Below are 19,714 nucleotides of genomic sequence, written 5' to 3'. Positions count from 1 at the left end.
TACTCCCTAACGACACGATATAAACATTACCTAAAATTTTCCACTTAAAAATTCCCTCTACATTTAATTTTTTTTTTATTACCAATAGTACAACAAGTAACATGTTATACATATAATATTAGCTAATGGCACCCGCTAATTATGGCACTTTAGTCAAACCAAACATCTGAAATGTACGGATGGAACAGCTTTACCGACAAAATCGACATGAAGCTAACAACGAACATAAAATACCAGCATTAGCTAACATTAGACACACATTCTGTGGGCAAGTTCAGAGTAGACAAACTACACGTACATCATGTAAAACAGCTAAAAACACAAATTAACAATTTGCCCGCCTCACTGAAAGTGAGCCAAAACTGTAATGGCTGAGTTAAACAAATCCTCGCCTCCCCATTCCGGGGCGGGGGCTGATGCTTAAGGCACTACCAATAAAAAATCGTTAGGCCAACACCAAGAAAAGTGCGAAAATAATGTACTTAACATCATATTACAACTAACAACAAACAATGTCACAATGTTGCTAGTGGCTGTTTGCTGTTCTGGCCGCTATTGTGGCAAATAATGCTATTCAGTTGTTTGTACTCAGGTTTTGGCCAAATCTAACTGTGAAGGCTGCAAATGGTTTGGTATTTCCATCGGTTGGCTGCAAATCTGGGAGACCTGGAACACTATGCGCCAATAGAAATCAACAACCATGCAACATTGGCAACAAACAACATTATCATCATCATCATCAACGTCTTAGTTCAAACATTTAAATAAAGTACGTGAATCAACGAACCGTTGTAGTAACCACAGTTACGGGCACACAAAAAGAATAGTTTAAGTTGCTTTTTTCCATGCCTGAGTTGGTGGCCCAAAAGCCGAAAGGGGTGTAGACAGTGGTTCAATTTTAGAAATTTAAAGATGTAAACTAAAAATACTATTAAATCCCTGGCGTACGTATTTCTGAACACAAACACCGCCCTCGATTGTCGCAGATCTCTCAACAGTTCAAAATTCTCCTGTTCTGGGTGTCGGGCTTCAGAGATATCCCAGGGAAGTGTAAAGCGGACGAGCTTGCGAGACTAGGAACTACCCTACACAGGAGGGGACTGTGGGCATTCCAAAACTATGTGGCCTAATCTACCGCTTTATTGTCATTAGCTAGAACAGACGTCTCAGTCATTGTGTTCATCCTGACAGATCACTGTCTAATCAGAAAACATGCTGACAGAATGAAAGTCTTTTGCCGATGCTGTGAGGACATAGAAGAAGAGATTATATAACACTTTCTGTGTGCGTGTCCCGCTTTGGCAGTGAAAAGGAGTTCCACTTTAGGTTCTCATTTCTTTGAGAACCTGTCTGATTTAGACGATTTGAACATTCGAAGTTTGTTGGACTTCTTAAAGCGATCTGGATGGTTCAACGGTAAGAAATAAAGCGCATCTTTTTCTCTGTTTCAGTGATATCACAATGGACGAAAAATTCTAAGTGAGTCTGATGGCAGAATGCCACTAAAACCTAAACTAACCTAGCCTTACTAGAAATACTAAGTAATTGGCTAATCTTGATTCCTCCTAATCTAAGTTATTGGTAATGACATGCGTTATAGATAGTAACGCGCAATCTCAACATGGTCCAATAAATCCTAGTTGAAATACTGCAGCTCCGTCGGGGATGCATGTGAGGCCTTTAGGCTGAGAAAGATCCTCGAAATCTATTACGGTGGCATATATTCAGAAGTCAGCGAATGTATGGACATTCTCTGTATGATATCCATACAGAGAATGCATCTTGTTGGAAGGAGAGAATGTTCAATTTACAGATGCTGGTTTAGAAAATTGAACTTCAAATCCGACGTTTTAGAAAGGGCAAGAAATGCAACTCTTGCCCTATACACTTGCAAGAGAGCCATTGGCAAAAGATGGGGGTTTAGACCGCGCGTCATGCATTGGGTATATACTGCAGTTGTCACACCTATAATGCTATATGGTGTTGTGGTCTGGTGGACGACGCTTCAAAAGTCCACCCACTGTTCAATACTCAACCGTATACTGGGGAAACACTAGAACTACTCGCCGATAAACATTTCCCGAGACAACGTGGCGCCAGAAGAGATTGTCTCTGATATGCATTCGTCCGAGGTTATTGCGGAACTTGTGTCTGAGTCGAAAATCCTTTGGGCAATAAGTCGCCAGGCCCTGATGATGTACGAGTATCACTGCTTAAATTACAAAATGTGTCCGATAGACTGACTCATTGGTTTGAGAAGATATACTCTGCTTGTATCAGCATGTCGTATATACCTGTGGAATGGAGAGACACATAGGTTATTTTCATTCCAAAAGCAGGAAAACCTTACCACACGAAGACGAAAGATTTTCGTCCTATAAGCCTGTCATTCTTTATGCTAAAGACTCTTGAGAGGTTGATAGAAATATATCTTAGGGCAAAGATCCCTGAAGATCGCCTGTCTTGTGGTTTTTTTCTCTTTCGAGACGAGCTCAATGATCGGAGATTTTCTTTGCAAATGGAAAAGGAAAGCGAGAAATCGCAACATACACCAACCATTATGAGACGCGTTTCGTCTTTGAATAGAATAACTCATGGGCCATATAAGGTGTGAAGGCTTCAGGGGCCGTACGTTGGTATGTTGTTCTTATAACGAATTTATTGTGAAAACGCCTCTATGATATAAATACCACTTTAACCACGCTCGACAACCTTGTCTGTTAGCTGTACTTTGCCCAATGCATGTGTTTTTGTGTAATGGCAGATTTTTTGTCTACACGATTACACTACTTCCATGGTATGCTCATGATTCTGTGCATCTTGTTGTATTGATGGCTTCAAACACTAGACAACGCCAACGACTCTCGCTGTTGTCCAGGTTCAAATCACGGCCTGTTAGCATACCTATCTATATATAAGGCAGATCTGTGAACTCGGTTTTGAACCATGTAGCACGTCACCTTGAAAGCCATATCGATTATAAGGACTACACCCTGGCTGCGTTTCTGGACATTGAGTGGGCATTTGATAACGACTGCCATAGATACGGCTGTTAGGGTTGCAGATCTGGGGAATAGTGTGATTGCTTGAATAATGATTGCTGTGGAGTAGAAAGATAGCGGCTGGTACTGGTTCTAAGACAGTGAATGTGAGTGTCACTAGGGGTACACATCAGAGAGGTTAATATGGCCTCTGATCTTTATCTTCGTAATGGACATTCTTCTTGAAAGATTGGGAACAATGGGACGATCTGGTTATTATTGCCACAGCGATATTTTTGATCACTGTGTCAGAGGTTTTGAATGGTTTACTTTAGTGCACTGCTATATCGGCGATAAGATGTGACTCGGTTTACACGCAGGGGAAAATACCGGATTTTATGGTAAACACTATGCAGGGCAAAATTTATAGAGGTGATTCAGAAGCACAAAGGGAGGAAATGGGGTTGGAGGCCCAGGATTACGGCGATAGTGCGGCCAATTCTGGCTTATAGCTGCCACATCTGGTGGCCGGTGACGAGTTTTATGTCACATGTTCGCAATCTTAACAGGGTAAAATGGTCGCTTTAAGATTTGTGCATGGGGCTATGGGAGCTACTGCGACTGGATTTTTAGTGGTTATTTATAAGGGAGCCAGAAGAAAGAACTCTTCTCAGAAAGTCTTAGTTCAAGGGTCACCGGCGGAGAAATTCGTTTGATAGGGAAAAACACCATACAAGCCATGGCATGGCTTGATAAATGCTATTTAGATTCTATTCCGTCGAGGCAAACGGTTTGCTGAGTTCAAACGTGGCCGCATGGACACAAAGATGCACTACGCCCATAAGAGGTGGTCACACTAGAAAGCATAAAAAATTGCACATAATCTTTTTGGAAAATCGAAAGGTGGAGTTTAAGGAGTTAGCTGACACTCTCAAGATATCAAAGGACGGGATTTAGTGTGGGTGTTCGAGAGAATAATCGTACTTCGTGGGCAAATTCGCATATCAAAGTTAAACTTAAATTGTAGGTTCATTTTATATGGGGAGTTATATACAAATCTGAGAGCACCGGAAGCGGAGTTTGGTGGTTGTGGATGAGATTACTATCAAAGGCTTTGATCTGTCGCTCCTGTGGTAGGACAATGGACTAAAATGTTCTGAGTGAGTCTGTTTAAAGGCTCCCACCCTAACCTAACTAATAAAGAAAAGTGCACCGCAAATGGGTCATTGCAATTTTCATCACCTCCTTCACTCGTTCGAATGCTATTGTGCTTCTAACAGACGGGCGGGTTGATTTAGAATGTCAAGAAGATGAAAAATATGTTTAATGTATTATATAACAGGTCGATATGGTTGAAGAAGTGTTACAAACGAAATGACGAGATACCCGCCAATCTATGGAGGTCATCGTAGCTCAGAGGTTAGCATGGTCGCATTAACGCTGAACGCCTGGGAAAAACATCAGAAAATTTTTCAGCGGTGATTATTCCCTTCTAACGCTGGCGATATTTTGAGGTACTTTGCAAGGTTTACATGACATAGAAGCCTTGTAAAAACTACTCCCCAAAGAGGCGTCATTCTCGGGCACGTCGTTCGTACTCGGCTATAAAAAGTACTCGGATAGCACTCATTGATATGTGAGAAGTTTGCGCCTTGTTCCTTAAGGGAATGTTCGTGGGCAAATTTGCATTTGCCATCCCAAGGAGATGGGTATAAAAACGTGCAAATTTTTAATAACCTTAATGTTGATCTCTTATAATAACCACTGTGGGAGTTTAGAGAATTAATAACATCTTTCACATGTTGCGAGGACGAACAAGTGATTAGATGTGTTTATTAGAGTAAATAACAAATGCAGCCACATTTCTAACATTGCCATAAACAACATTGACAACAACAACAGCGAAGGCAACAATGGCACCACCAACCATGATGAGGATGATGATGATTATGGCGGCGGTAATTGTAATGACGATGATGGCATGAATTAGGCCAAAACCGAAAATTCTCCAAAGGCGAATCAAATACCAAAACGACCACTTCCTAGCACCAAACAGGCAGGCAAACAACCAACCAACCGAGCATCATCTTCATTAGCAGCAGCAACAAAACAAGAAACACCAAGGCAACACAAGCAATGGCAACATCGGCATTAACATTAACATCAGCATTAACATTAACATCATGTAAATATTTTATGGTCTATGAATTTATTCGACAAGTTTGTTTGGATGACTTGGTGGCTATTTGTTTGTCATGTGCATCATCCTCATCATCAAGGAGCAGGCAAGTGAGTATCTTAAAAGAACTCCGACACTGGCAAACTTCCGACTTGATCTTGTCAACCCCTCCTGCTATTAGAAAAGTAGAATTGGTGTAATGGCCTCAAGACAATAACTGCTAGAGAAGTTCGAATGCGGCCATTCATCCATCCGTCTGTCTTTGTGTCGAAGAGACCATCAACTATGGATAATGCACTTGTAAATTAGTCTAACCAATGCAAGCATATAATTACAGACATACTCGTACTAGATACACAACATGTTGGAAAAGAAAATGCTTTTCATATGGACATTTCCTAAATGTGAGAATTATAATAAAATTTTCTCTAAAGACAAAATTTCCAGGCATTTTCTCTAAAGACAAAATCTCCAGGAAATTTCAATGAAATTTCTCCAAAAACAAAAATTCCAGGAATTTTTCTCTTAAGGCAAAATTTCAAGGAAATTCATTTCTAGCAAACTTTCTCGAAAGATAAAATTTCCATGAAATTTTCCCTGAAGACAAAATTTTCATGAAGTTTTCTCTAGAGACAAAATTTCGATAAAATTTTCTCTGAAGAACAAATGTCGATGAAATATTTTTTTAAAAACAAAGGTTAGGTTAGGATTGGTTTATGAGGTAGTCTGACATCAGACTCACTAGACGATTTCGTTCATTTTGATACCACAGGACCAGAAGTAGGAAGATGCTTTCTAGTCTCTATCGTTGAACCATTCAGATCCGCTAAATCAGACTGGTTCTCAAAAAATGGGAACCGAAAGTGGAACTCCTTCTGAATGCCAGTGCAGGGCACACACACAGGTGTCCTATAATCTCTTCTTCTTCGATGTCCTCATAGCTTCTGCAAAAGTCGTTACTAGTAACCTTCAGTCTGTCAGCATATTTTCCGATTAGACAGTGACCTGACATGACGGACACAATGACTGAGACATCAGCAAAACGGTAGACCCCTTAAAGTCTATATTAGGCAACATAGTTTTGGAATGCTCACAACTCCCTCTTTGTAACTAACTATCATTCGTTACCCTTCGCGCCTGATCCTGAAAACCGAGCTTACCTGACGCTAGAGGTATACCCACAGATTCCAGTTTCCCTGGAATGCGTAGGGTAGTTCCTAGTCTCGGAAGCTCGTCCGCCTTACAATTCCCTGGGATATCTCTGTGGCCGGCACCGAGAACAGGTGAATTTTAAACTGTTCAGCCATCTCGTTGAGAGATCTGCGACAGAGTTACCTTTCTTGCCCTTTCCGAAATATTGGATTTTAAGTTCAATTTCCTGTTCAGCAAAACACCCAGGTATTTTGCGCTTTCTGTAAATGGAACATGCTCTCCTCCCAAGGAGACAGGTTCCACAGAAGGCAACTTGTATCTCCTACTGAAAAGAACTTATGTTGTCTTGCACGGATTTACGCCCACACTACTTTCGTAGCCCACTTCGCTGTTGCACGTAGAGCTTCCTGAAGTATATCTCTTAGTGTGCTGGGAAACTTTCCCCTAACCGCAATTGCCACGTCTTCAGCATACGCGACCACTTTTACGCATTTTTCTTCCGGAGACAATGTATATTGTTAATGGCTATATTCCAAAGTAGAGGACCCAGCACACCTCCTTGAGGACTTTCTCTACTGACCCATCTTTTTAGATCCACAGATCCCAAGCCTGCCGTAGTTTATCTTTTAGTAAGTAATTAATAAACTTTCTTAAGGTAGAAGTGATGCTTAGACACTCCAGCTCATTCATGATTGACTTCGGTTTTATATTATTGACAGCACCTGCAATGTCAAGAAATTCTGTCATTGTAAATTCCTTGACAGCGACAGAACCCTCTATGTAGCCGACTAGGTCGTGAAGGGCTGTTTCAGTGGATTTGCCTTTAGTATATGCATGTTGCTACCAAGACGGCGATCTCCGGGGATCTTTGCCCCAACATATGTTTCTATCAACCTCTCAAGAGTCTTTAGCATAAAGGATGACAGACTAAAGACAAAATTTCGATGAAATATTTTTTAATAACTAAATTTCCAAGAAATTTTCTTCTAAGATAACATTTTAATGAAATTTTTTCTGAAGAAAAATATTTATGACATTTCTCAAAATTCTACCGGAAATTTCTCTTAAAACAAAAACTTTCTTCAAATATTCTTAAAAGACAAAATTTCCATGAAATCTTATATATAAAAATCAATTTTTGTTTGTTTGTTTGTGCGTTCTCAAAAACGACTGAACCGATTTTCTTCAAATGTTCATAGATGGTGCATAATGATCCCGTGGTGAAAATAGAGACTACATTTTTTGATATCTGAAGGGGGGCGGACCCTCCCCCATACCCTAATTTTCAGAAACGCCAGATCTCGGAAATGGAAAATGGTGCGATTTAAGCCAAATTTTGTGTGCTCTCTTATATTGTAGAAACATAAAAACAAAAATTTGGTATCAAAATTTCGGAAAGGGTACTTAGGGGGGCCGCCCAACCCCCAAAACTTACCAAATATATATATAGACCAATCACGACAATATGGGACTCAAATTAAAGGTATTAAAGATTAGAAAACGTATCTGATATCCAATTGTCGGACTAAGTGTTTGGGGGACCACCCCAACCCCAAAACACCACTAAATCGGACATATTCACCGAACATGACAATTTGGGACTCAAATGAAAGGTATTTGGTAGTAAAACACGAATCTGATATCCAAATGTGGGACCAAGTTTCTGGGGGTCCACCCCTTCTCCAAAACACCCCCCCAACAGGACTTATTTACTGCCCATGCCAATATGGGGCTTAAATATTTGAGTGTAAAATACGAATCTGATATCCAGATGTGGGACCACGTGTTTGGGGACCGCCCATCCCCGAGAACATCCCCCAAAGAGGATAAATTTACGACCATAGCAATATGAGGCTCAAATGAAAGGTCTTTGGAAGTCAAGGACGAATCTGATATCAATACTCGGGAAAAGTGTCTATGGGCCACCCCACCCCCATAATACTACCCAAATAGGAAGTATTTGCTGACCATTGCAATATGAGACTCAAATGAGAGGTTTTTTAGAGTAGAACACGAATCTGATATATATTTTCAAAGCCAAATCACTGAGTGGCCGCCCCATCCCCAAAAACACCCCCCAAACCCGTCATTTTTGCCGACTATGGAAAAATGGGGCTCAAATGAAAGATATTTGGGAGTAGACCATGAATCTGATATCAACATTAGGGAACAACTGTCTAGGGGACGTCCCACCACCATAACAACCCCCAAATAGGACGTATTTGCTCACCAAGACAATTTGGGTCTTCAAGAGCGTGGAGCTCGATATTCATAGTTTTTAGGGCTCATACCCCAAACCGGACATATTTGCTGGCTTTTGCAAAGAGGGATTTAAATGAATGGTATTTGAGATTACAAAACTAATTCGATATCCAATTTTGAGGCCAATGCCAATGTGAGGTTCAAATAAATGATATAAAGATATTTGAGAATAGAGCACGTTGCTGATATATTTTCAGGGCTTAGTGTTTGGGGGACCACCCCACTCCCCAAAACAACCCCAAATCGAGCATATTTACCGACCACATCAATGTGGGACTTAAATGAAAGGTAATGGGGGGCAGAGTAAGAATTGATACCCACTTTCGGGACCAATTTTCTGTGGGTCTACTCCTTTCCCAAAATACCCTACAAACAGCAGTTTTTTGCTGACCATTACAATATGAGGCTCAAATAAAGATATTTGGGAGTAGAATACGAATTTGATATCCAAATGTAGGACCATGTATTTAGGGCATCACCCCTTTCCCAAAACATCCCCCAAAGGGTAAACATTTTTCGACCATGCCAATATGTTGCTCAAATGAAAGGTATTTGAAATTAGAAAACGAATTTAGTAACCAATTTTGGGCCATGTGTTTGGGGGTCGCCTCATCTTGTAAACTCCCCTTAAACCAATGGCAATATGGGGTTTAAAAAAATGGTATTAGAGAGTAGAGCACGATGCTGATAGTTTTTCAGAGCTGAGTGTCTGGGAGACCTCCTCACCCCAGAAAACACCCCTAAATTGAACATAATTGGAGAAAATTTGCCAACCACGGCAATATGGGGCTCAAATGAAAGGTATTTGGGAGTAGAGCACGAAATTCGTACTCACTTTCGGGACCATGTTTCTGGGGGTCCACACCACCTCCTTAACCTACCAACCACTACCCTGGGGTCTTTCCCAGTATCCATATAGAAGTCTTTTAAGAATGCGGTACATCTTACATCCAAACTTAAATAACCTTAAACCCTCTGAGCGAATTCATACACCAATATAGATCATATGGAATTCAGAAAAACCATTTAAATTGTTATACTGTTGCTCGAGCGATATACACATACTATTTTCGTAGCGTGGTATTTCATTTTAAGCTCTTGTATTGTAAAAAATAAATATTCAAAGGATAATTTTGTTCCATATAAAGTAAAAAGCAGGCGCAGCGGAGCGGGCCCGGGTCGACTAGTTTTTTATAAAGACAACATTTCTATAAGGTTTTCTTCAAAGCCAAAGTTTTGCATTTCTTTACTTAATAACATTCTTGTGGTCAGTTAGCTCAATCTGGAAATACCCATATGCCTTCATTATTTGTTCACATTAGTCTTACATATGTATGAGTGTTTGTAGAACAACATAGTAGTCCTTAGTCAAAATAGTTCATCAGTACACATTGCTTACATGTGTCAAAGTTTATTGTCCAAGCATCGAAGGAACAAGAAAAGTTATTCTTCATTTGGATTTTTTATTGTCTGCTAATAAAATAAATGGATTTAGTAAAGCAAGCAATAACACTATGGAGTTAGTCTATTTTGTCTGGTTCTCCCCTAGTCATCACGATGCACGTAACAAAACAAATACATAAATGCTGACAATATCACCCAGAAAACTGCTGGTTGTCGTAGTCGTCGTCGTCATCATAATCTTCCTTCTCTTTGGTATTAACATGAACTTTTCCAGTTGCCCTTCCCCATTTGAAGATGTATTTGTGGTATTACCTTCATTCAGTTCCCCTTGTTTTGGATGTGATCTCCCCCTATGGACTTCGCTTTCGCTATGTGAAAAATGAAATGAAAATGTGTGGTAATAATAGCCAAAACAACTTCAAATTGTTACGTGACATCCAGTGACAGTTTACAAGAACTCACAGTGAAATAACCCAAAATCTATGGCAACAACAATAGCGCCTGCACATAATGTGCACTTGGTTGGAAAATACTACAACGACAGAGATATATGACTAAAAGTCCCAGCAAGAATTACTAAGACTTAGGTAACGACATGTTAATATGGCCTTAAGAAATGTCCAACCAGCAGAAATTTTGATTATTCTTTACTTATTAGAAAGATTTAGATATAAGACAATGTGAAAGTTGAAAGTACGAATGAACCAGACCTGCAGCTTAAACTAAGTATGAAATAAAAAACAAACAAGTAAGAGCTTGCTAAGTTCCGAATCATATATACCCTCCACCATGGATCGCATTTGTCGAGTTCTATGCACAGTATCTCTTTTTTAGGCAAACAAAGAATAATGAATAAGAACTGTTATGCTATTGGAGCTATATCAAGTTGTAGTCTAATTCGGGCCATAAATGAATTGAATGCTGAACATTGTAGAAGTCATTGTGTAATATTTCAGCTCAAGAAGTCAAGATCGGTTTATATGACAGCTATACCACATTACGAACCGATTTGAATCATACTTGCCACAGTTGTTGGAAGAGATACCAAAATACTACCTGCAAAATTTCATCGGACGAGAATTGCGCCTTCTAGAGGCTCAAGAAGTCAAGACTCAAGATCGGTTTATATGGCAGCTATATCAAAACATGGACCGATTTGGCCCATTTACAATCCCAACCGACCTACACTAATAAAAATTATTTTCAAACGGCTAGCTTAACTTCTTTCGACAGACAGACGAACAGACATGGCTAGATCGACTTAAAATGACATGACGATTAAGAATATATGTACTTTATGGGATCTCAGACACATATTTCGAGGTGTTACAAACAGAATGACGAAATTAGTATACCCCCATCCTATAAAAATAGATCCGGGGAATGAAAATTTTGTAAAAAAAAATTGAAGCTTTCTTTGAATCCAGTTACCATTTAGGCATATCTTCAAGAAGTGTGACAAATGGCTATAATAACAAATTCAGAAACAGGGGGAAAACTTCTCTTACAGGAACGAGTAGTGTCTGATTCAAATTAAGCTCTATGATATAGGCCCTCGGCTTTTTTACCCAACAACAAGCAGCAGGACTTGGGAAATGGACAAGGAAACCCTATTAACAACCTGTAAGCGACTGGCCGACCGGTGATGAGTTCCGGGTGTGAAGGTGTGGGCCGCAATAGTAAGCGAGAAACAATGGAGAAGCTACAGACCTATCAAAACGTGTCATGTACATCTACCCGAAGAGACCAAGGTCCCTAAGGTTAAGGATCATTATGAACTTCCAACTAAACAATACCAGAGGAATCATCCGAACTTTATCACCATATTAACCGATTCGGATGAAACTTGGCTCTGATGTTGTAAGTCATAAGATAGTATTTTGGCCCAAATTTCAGCCAAACCATGTGGAAATTTAGGCTTCTAAGGGCGGAAGAAGTTAAATCCGGAGATCGGTTAATATGGGGGTCTGCTTATAGATCGATTCGGATTATATTAGCAAGGAATGTTCAAAGTCATAACACAAGTCTTTGGTCCAAATTTCAGCAAAATTGGATGCAAATTGAGGCTTCTAGGGGATCGAGAAGTCAAATTCGGTGATCGGTTTATATGAAGGCTATATCTTTTTATAGACAGATTCGGATTATACTCAGCAAGGGTATTTGAAATAATAACTTAAGGATTTTTTTCAAATTTCAGCTAAATCGGATGAAAATTAAGGCTTCTAAGAGCTCAAGAAGTCAAATAGGGGGATCGGTTTTTATGGCGGCTATATATGTTCAAAAACAGATTCAGATCATACTTGGCATGCATGTTGAGAGTCATAGTACTAGTCTTTGTTCAAAATTTCAGCCAAATCGGATGCAAATTGAGGCTTCTAAGGGCTGAAAATGTCAAATCCGCGGATCGGTTTATATGGGTGCTATATCTGTTTATAGACCGATTCGGATCATACTTGGCATGGATGTTGGAAATGTATGTTGAGAGTCATAACTCAACTCTTTGTTCCAAATTTCAGCCAAATAGGATGAAAATGAATTCTTCTGAGGGCTCAAGAAGTCAAATCGGGTAACCGATCCCCCGATTATATCTTTCCCGGGGTTATATTGTTTTATGGACCCATTCGGATCATATTGGCATGGATGTTGGAAGTCATAACAGAACACTATGTGCAAAATTTCAGCAAAATCAGCCCATTTGCAATCCTCAACGACCTACATCAATTATAAGTATCTGTGCAAATTTTCAAGTGGCTAATTTAACGCGTTCAACGGCTGTCGTGATTTCGACAGACGGGTAGACGGACTTGGCTAGATCAACTCAGAATGGCGGGACGATCCAGAATATATTTACTTTATGTCGCAGATCAATATTCCGAGGTGTCACAAACGGAATGAATAGATTAGTATACTCCCATCCTATGGTGGTGGGTATAAAAAGAATATTTAGATAATTGTTTCATACAAAGCGGGTTCAATCTACTTTAGGTGAGTAAGTTCTTTCCGTTCCGGTCTGGACCGACCGCCGCGAGAACGTTATGACCACTGGCGATTCAAAGGCGGCAATAACTCGACTTGTCTTATCCAGCATCATAAGCAATGAGGATTTTAGCAAGAGCCGTTGCCATCGAGGCTCTGCAATCTATGCCTTAGGACGGTCCTAATTAAGGCTTTCGATACGATAAGCCGTTCCACGGATTTGAAGCACATCGTCTACACATAATTCCAGCTTTTGGTTTAATATTTGGCGAATGTGGAATTTAGGTATAAAAAAGGTCTGCAGAGTGAAACGGAGAATTCCCTTCCCTTGCGGACGATTGTATGACCATTGTATTGGGCACCATAAGTGGTTCTCAATACGGTTAGGGTGCAGAAAAAAAACTTTGTTCCCAGGTTTGGTAGTGCAGATCGAAGGCTCCACGTTTTGCATGGTAAATAAAGATGCCCCCAGTAGGATTACGAGGAAGGTCGATAGACATTTCGCCAGATATTTCCATTGCATCTCGATATCCCAAATACCCTAAGTGCGGCCCGATCTCCCGGCGCGAGCAGTGGTTCTCGCAGACGAGCGTGATAGAATTTGTTGTACTTACCCCACTAACCCCAGAATCTGGAAATAAGCAGGGTAGTCAAAGAACATAAGCGGAATTTGTTGCTGGAACACTTGGATCAATGTAACTTAGGCACCGGTTTAGGCAACCTGTGGTCTACTGTTAAGTCACTCTCGTCCCGGTATATGGGACGACAAGACCTCAGTCACTTTTGGCGATTAACTGTGACTGATTCGAAGAGCTGCGTCAGATTGTTCAACCGTCAATTTATAGTGCATGCTGAGAGTGACAGGGCTAGGAGGATAGTATCCATTCGTCGTATCCGTGGTCTCCGGCCGATGGACAGCCATCACATTTTACCTTGGACGAAGTTACGAATGTCATCCATGGCGCCAAATCATCCAAGGCGTTGGACCCCGACTGAATCTCTACACTGATGCTGTATCTGGATCGACCTAGAGTTGAGTACCTTACTATTGTCCACAACATGTCGTTGAATACTGTTATACTTGTTGTTGTTGTTTTTGTTGTTGCAATCCTCGTAAAACTCCTATAGGTGAGCAAGATAGTTCTGGTCCAAAGGACCAATCGCCACGGAACATGGTGGCCATTGTTTATTGAAAGGCGCCAATAACTTGCCTTGTCATATCGAGCCTCATAGGCACTCAGTATTTGTGCAAGAGCCGGTGCTGTCCGACCTCTCACTGAGACTCTCCGCTCGATATCGCTGATTGTCCGCGACTGCCGTTGCTGCTACGCCGTATGGAGCATTCCACTATCCGCAAACTGTAGACGCGCCTGGTAGCTCGCAGCTAAGCTTCTCGTAACACAATGAACACCACAAAGATCGGACCTGAATGTTTCAGCCCATGTGGTGCTCACGGCTAAGGTAGATCTACATGATCTAGAGCGTGAGGTCCAGCGCTACAAGAGAGAACCTCTAGATCCAGCGGCATATCAAGTGGGCCTAGACAACGTACACGCTAGCAGGGTAATGTGGTCCTTAGAGAACAGCCGCCTTGCATTGCACTAGAAAGAAATCTCCCCGGGCAAACCAGAGTAGCTCTAGCTCAATTACAATTCGGCCGATGCAGCCACCTCAACTCCTACAGGGCAAGGATTGATGCAAACATGCAGGATGTATGTCCCGATTGTGACCATGGACCATACGACACACGTCATCTGTTTAACTGTCCAGCCAGACCCACTCGACTCAGACCCAGATCCCTCTGGATGCACCTCACCTTAGTCGCAGAGTTCTTGAATATGGATACTCAACAGAATCAAGCAGATGAAAGATGGAACACAACACACTGCTGCAACAACCAAAGATTCTGGTGGGAATAGTCCAATCAGGGTAAGCGGAGCCACAACCGAAGCGATCATCTATTAAGATCATTTGTCAAACAACTAAAATGGTGAGTCCTTGTAGAAGTACCCAAAGCATACCCTATTAACAAAAACACCGATGCCACTATAAGGGTCTTTGTTGTTGTTGTAGCAGTGTGTTATACATTGAGGCAGCAGCCTTAGCCTAGATGAAGGACTTCATCGGGTCAAACCGGTACGTACAACCGTCTGCCATTAGATTGCCAAACAACTAAATTGGATTGTAAGTATAACAACACCGATGACGCCCAAAAGAGCTTTGTATGATAACTGCACACTTCCGTTTAAAAATTTACAATTGCCTTATGTATCATTTTATAATCCCCAAATATGTTTTAAATTCCATGTTCTACATAAATCTCTCTAATGCAAATTTTCATAAATCTGTTTAGCAAAGTTTTGCCACTTACCTTTTCGGGTTTCTTCTTGGTAGGTGGTGAAATTATTTTTGCCTCCTCCTCAGAGGCCATACGATTAAACTTGCGTGTAGCTTCTTTTACACTCATGGGATTTTCAGAGTCAGAGGACTTATCGCCAGTACCATTTCCCATATCAGTGGAATCAGTGGCCGATGATCCCGAAGAGAAAGAAAAACGTGGTATATTTTCCTTGTTGGCCGTCTCATCAACCGAATTGACACGCGAAACACTTTTCTCTTCATTTGCCTTGGCTTCTAACTTTTGGCCATCTATATTATAAGCTGGGCCCTCAGACTGAGTTTTGATGGTGTCATCATCCTCTGTTGCATGTGTGATTTCAACCATTGGAGCTAATGGAGTACCCTCATACATGGCCACTGTTGGAGTGGTGCTCACCTCTGGGGGAGGTATATAAGGTGGAGGTTTGCGTAAAGGTGAAGCCATAGCCTCATCGGATGTCAATGAGACACCTCCTGGACTGCTAGGCACTGCTTCCGAGCCACCACCACCCGCTTGGGAAATGGCTCTTTGCACTACATCCTCCGAGGGGCATTCAGTTAGATACTTCTTGCGTAGTATCAAATACTTTTGATTGTTTTCATTTTTAATGGTGGCCAAAATATTCACATAGGTCTTGAATTCTTTACGGGCTTCAACTGCAAAATGAGACAAAGTAACCAAACAAATGAAGGACATTAAGGGATGCACAAAAAATATGCAGACAAAGCAACAAGTTTTCTATTATTTGCATTCCATCATCAGCGGCCAATGTTGTTGATAAACAACAAAAAAGCCGTCTTCTCTAAGCACCTTAGGCGCATGACTCACTTTGTGTGTCCGGATGTGTTAGGAAACGTTTGAAATGCTTCACCAAAGAATGGTTAGTGACTTTGCAGCCATTATCCAACATATATTTACGAATTTCATTTAACGACAACTCTTTAGGTCCTTCCATTTTGGTTTTCTTTTATTTCAATTGAAACACACACAAAATATTCCACTATTAAACAAATTTCCACGAAAAATTACACAAATATCTCGAATAAACAAAACAACGAACAGCTGGGCTAAATGGTTGTCAGTGGCGATGTAAGTGATGCCAACATTGCGCTGAGTTTTTGTGTTGTGGCGTTTTTTGCCCACTGCTGCAAGAGATGCCTAACAAACCAGTTTGAATTGCCAAACACATGCGGCGTGGCATAGAGTAGCCCACTAGCAGATATAAGAAACAATAGAGCTGGCATACAAAAAGGTAAATTTTGTTTGTAAAATAAACTTAAATAAAACTACTAAAATATAAACAATTGATACGATTATTTCTTTGTCGCTATTTAAAAAAATACTAAGTAAAATCATGAAATAAAATATAGGATAACAAAATATGTAAGTTTACTATGTAAACAAATTTAAAGATATATGTACTTGAAATTTTGAAGAGATACTTCTTATTGATACTGCACTGAAGTCGTTGGGGATGGCAAAAGGCGCCATATAGGTTAAAATTTGGGTTTTAGTTGCCATATTGATATTTTGAACCCCTGCGTTAGTTGTCCGATTTGGCAAAAAATTTTCTATACACAAAAAAAAATCGCAAACAAATTTCAATGAAAATAAAATCGTTTTGTATTAAAAAACTAATAGAAGCGTGCTAAGTTTGGTCGAGCCGAATCTTGAGGACCCACCACCATGGATTCTGCTAAAAATGTATACAAAATAAATTTAGTTGAAGGGGATAGTTTTATTCTACATACCAAACTTCTGTCAAATCAGCAAAAATTAAAGCATCTATAAACCGAAGAAGAATGATCGATGGAGATTGGCAATGGGTAAATACTCAAAAGGTTTTTACCCGGCAAATTGGGTAAATCTCCCGGTCTAGATAGCGGCTATACAAATAAAATCCGATTTTATGAGATCAGAAGGTCAGGATTAGATACAAAAAATGCGAAATCATCAAAAATTTTTTGGAAAATGTTTTTTTTTTTACCCAAGATATTCCGTAGCGCAGAGGCGTCATGTCCGCCTATGACGCTGAACGCCAGGGTTAATCTTGGCGAGACCATCAGAAAAAAATTTCAGCGATGGCAAGATTTGTGAGATACTATGCCATGTTAAACTTTTCTCCAAAGAGGTGTCGCACTGCGGCACGCTGTTCGGACTCGGCTATAAAAAGGAGGCCCCTTATCATTGAGCTTAAACTAGAATCGGACTGCACTCATTGGTATGCGAGAAGTTTGCCCCTGTTCCTTAGTGGAATGTTCATGGGCAAAATTTGCAAACTTGCAATTTACCCAAGATATCTGCAATAGTATACATAAATACCAAAAAAGGTATTTATTGGGTATTTTCCGAATAAATACATATGCGTTGGGTATTTACCCGGAAGAAACCCATCTATTGGGTTGCCCAAAAAGTAATTGCGGATTTTTTAAAAGAAAGTAAATGCAATTTTAATAAAACTTAGAATGAACTTTAATCAAATATACTTTTTTACACTTTTTTTCTAAAGCAAGCTAAAAGTAACAGCTGATAACTGACAGAAGAAAGAATGCAATTACAGAGTCACAAGAAATTTGTCAACGCCGACTATATGAAAAATCCGCAATTACTTTTTGGGCAACCCAATATAATAATTGAGAGACCGGTTTGTGTGGGAGCCATACCAGGTTATAGACTGATTTGTACCGTACTTGGCACAGTTGTTGGAAGTCGTGACTGAAAGATTCAAGAAGTAAAATCGGGAGATCGGTTTATATGGGACCTACATTAGGTTATAGACCGATTTGGACCATACTTGGCACAGTTGTTGAAAATCATAGCAAATCACTTCATACAAAATTTCAGCCAAATCGGTCAAAAATTGCGGCTTCCAGGTGCTCAAGAAGTCAAATCGGGAGACCGGTATATCGTCCGGAGACCGCGTTCGACCGCTATCGTCATTTCGACAGACGGACGGACGGACATGGCTAGATCGAGTAAGAACATCGAGACGATCAAAAGTATATAGACTTAATACGGTCTTAAACAAATATTTTGAAGTCTTACATACGGAATGACTAGATTAGTATACCCCCATCCTATGGTGGTGGGTTTAAAAACGCATAAAATTCAGAAAAATGCATGAAATCTTTGTTTGATTCGATAGTACGGTCCATTTAATTTAAAGTTTGAAGATTATTTCATGCAAATGTTGACAGTGACTGCGCCTCAAATGGTCCATTCGCTTAGTCCAATTTTGATATACTCTTTCCAACATTTCACGAAAAATGCTTCAATGTTGTCTTCCAATGCGTCGATTGCAGCGGGCTTGTCTGTATAGACATGAGCTTTAATATAGCCCCACAAAAGTAGTCTAAAGGCGTTAAATCGCACGATCTAGGCGGCCAATTGACCGGTCCTGAATGTGAAATAATATGTTCATCGAACTCGTCTCTCAATAAGTCCATTGTTACGGGTGCTGTGTGTCATGTGGCACCGTCTTGTTGAAACCACATGTCATGCAAGTCAAGTTCTGGCTTTTGGGCAAAAAAAAGTTGGATATCATCTCACGAGAGCGCTCACCATTCACAGTTACTTTCCGATTCGCATCTTCTTTAAAGAAGAATGTTCCAATGATGCCACCAGCTTATAAACCGCTCCAAACTGTGACATTTTCTGAATGCATTGGTAGTTCTTTCAATGATTCTGGCTGATCTCTCCAAAATAGACAATTCTGCTTATTTACGTACCCATTATTTAGCTTCGTCGCTGAGCACAATTTTTCGATAAACAAATGAAAAGGCTTTAAGTTCGGCTGGGCCGAATTTTGGATACCTACCACCTGGGGTATATATGTAAACCACCTTTCGTCATTATCCGAAAAATTATCGAAAAATTCATAATTTATGCCCCCATAGCAGCTATATCGGTATGTGGCCTGTTTTGGACCGAATTCGGCACGGACATTTAGTAATCTGATAAGTTCAAGTCACAGTTCAATTTGGTAGCTATATCCAAATCTAGACCGATCTGAACCATATAGGACACGGATGTCGAAAAGCCGAACATAACTCACTGTCTCCAATTTCGGCGAAATCGGACAATAAAGGCATCTTTTATGGACACAAGACCTTAAACCGTGAGATCGGTCTATATGGCAGCTATATCCAAATCTGGACCCATCTAGGCCTAATTGCAGAAAGAGGTCGAAGAGCCTAACACAACTCACTGTCCCAAATTTCGGCGAATTCGGACAATAAATGCGCCTTTTATGGGCCCAAGACCTTAAATCAAGAGATCCATCTGTATGGCAGCTATATCCAAATCTGGATCGACCTGGGCTAAATTGCAGAAGAACTCATTGCACCATATTTCGGCAAAATCGGATAATAAATGTGGCTT

The 19,714-nt window shown here is 40.4% G+C and overlaps 1 protein-coding gene across 1 annotated transcript in view; it reads right to left on the bottom strand.

Annotated features, from left to right (window-relative positions):
* The window catches only part of LOC106091120 (uncharacterized), a gene marked incomplete in the record, with an annotated part of 385,355 nt that extends 368,923 nt beyond the window's left edge, over positions 1-16,432 (bottom strand). The window contains 2 exon segments of the mRNA XM_059367987.1: positions 15,326-15,990; positions 16,163-16,432. Of these exon segments, the coding sequence (XP_059223970.1) occupies positions 15,326-15,990; positions 16,163-16,289 (792 nt within the window).
* Between the last annotated feature and the right edge of the window lie 3,282 nt (positions 16,433-19,714).

This window comes from Stomoxys calcitrans, chromosome 1 (genome assembly GCF_963082655.1).
Source record: "Stomoxys calcitrans chromosome 1, idStoCalc2.1, whole genome shotgun sequence".
Classification (NCBI taxonomy): domain Eukaryota; kingdom Metazoa; phylum Arthropoda; class Insecta; order Diptera; family Muscidae; genus Stomoxys; species Stomoxys calcitrans.
The sequence above is the reverse complement of the archived record's forward strand: the minus strand, read 5'-3'. Positions and strand labels throughout refer to the sequence as shown.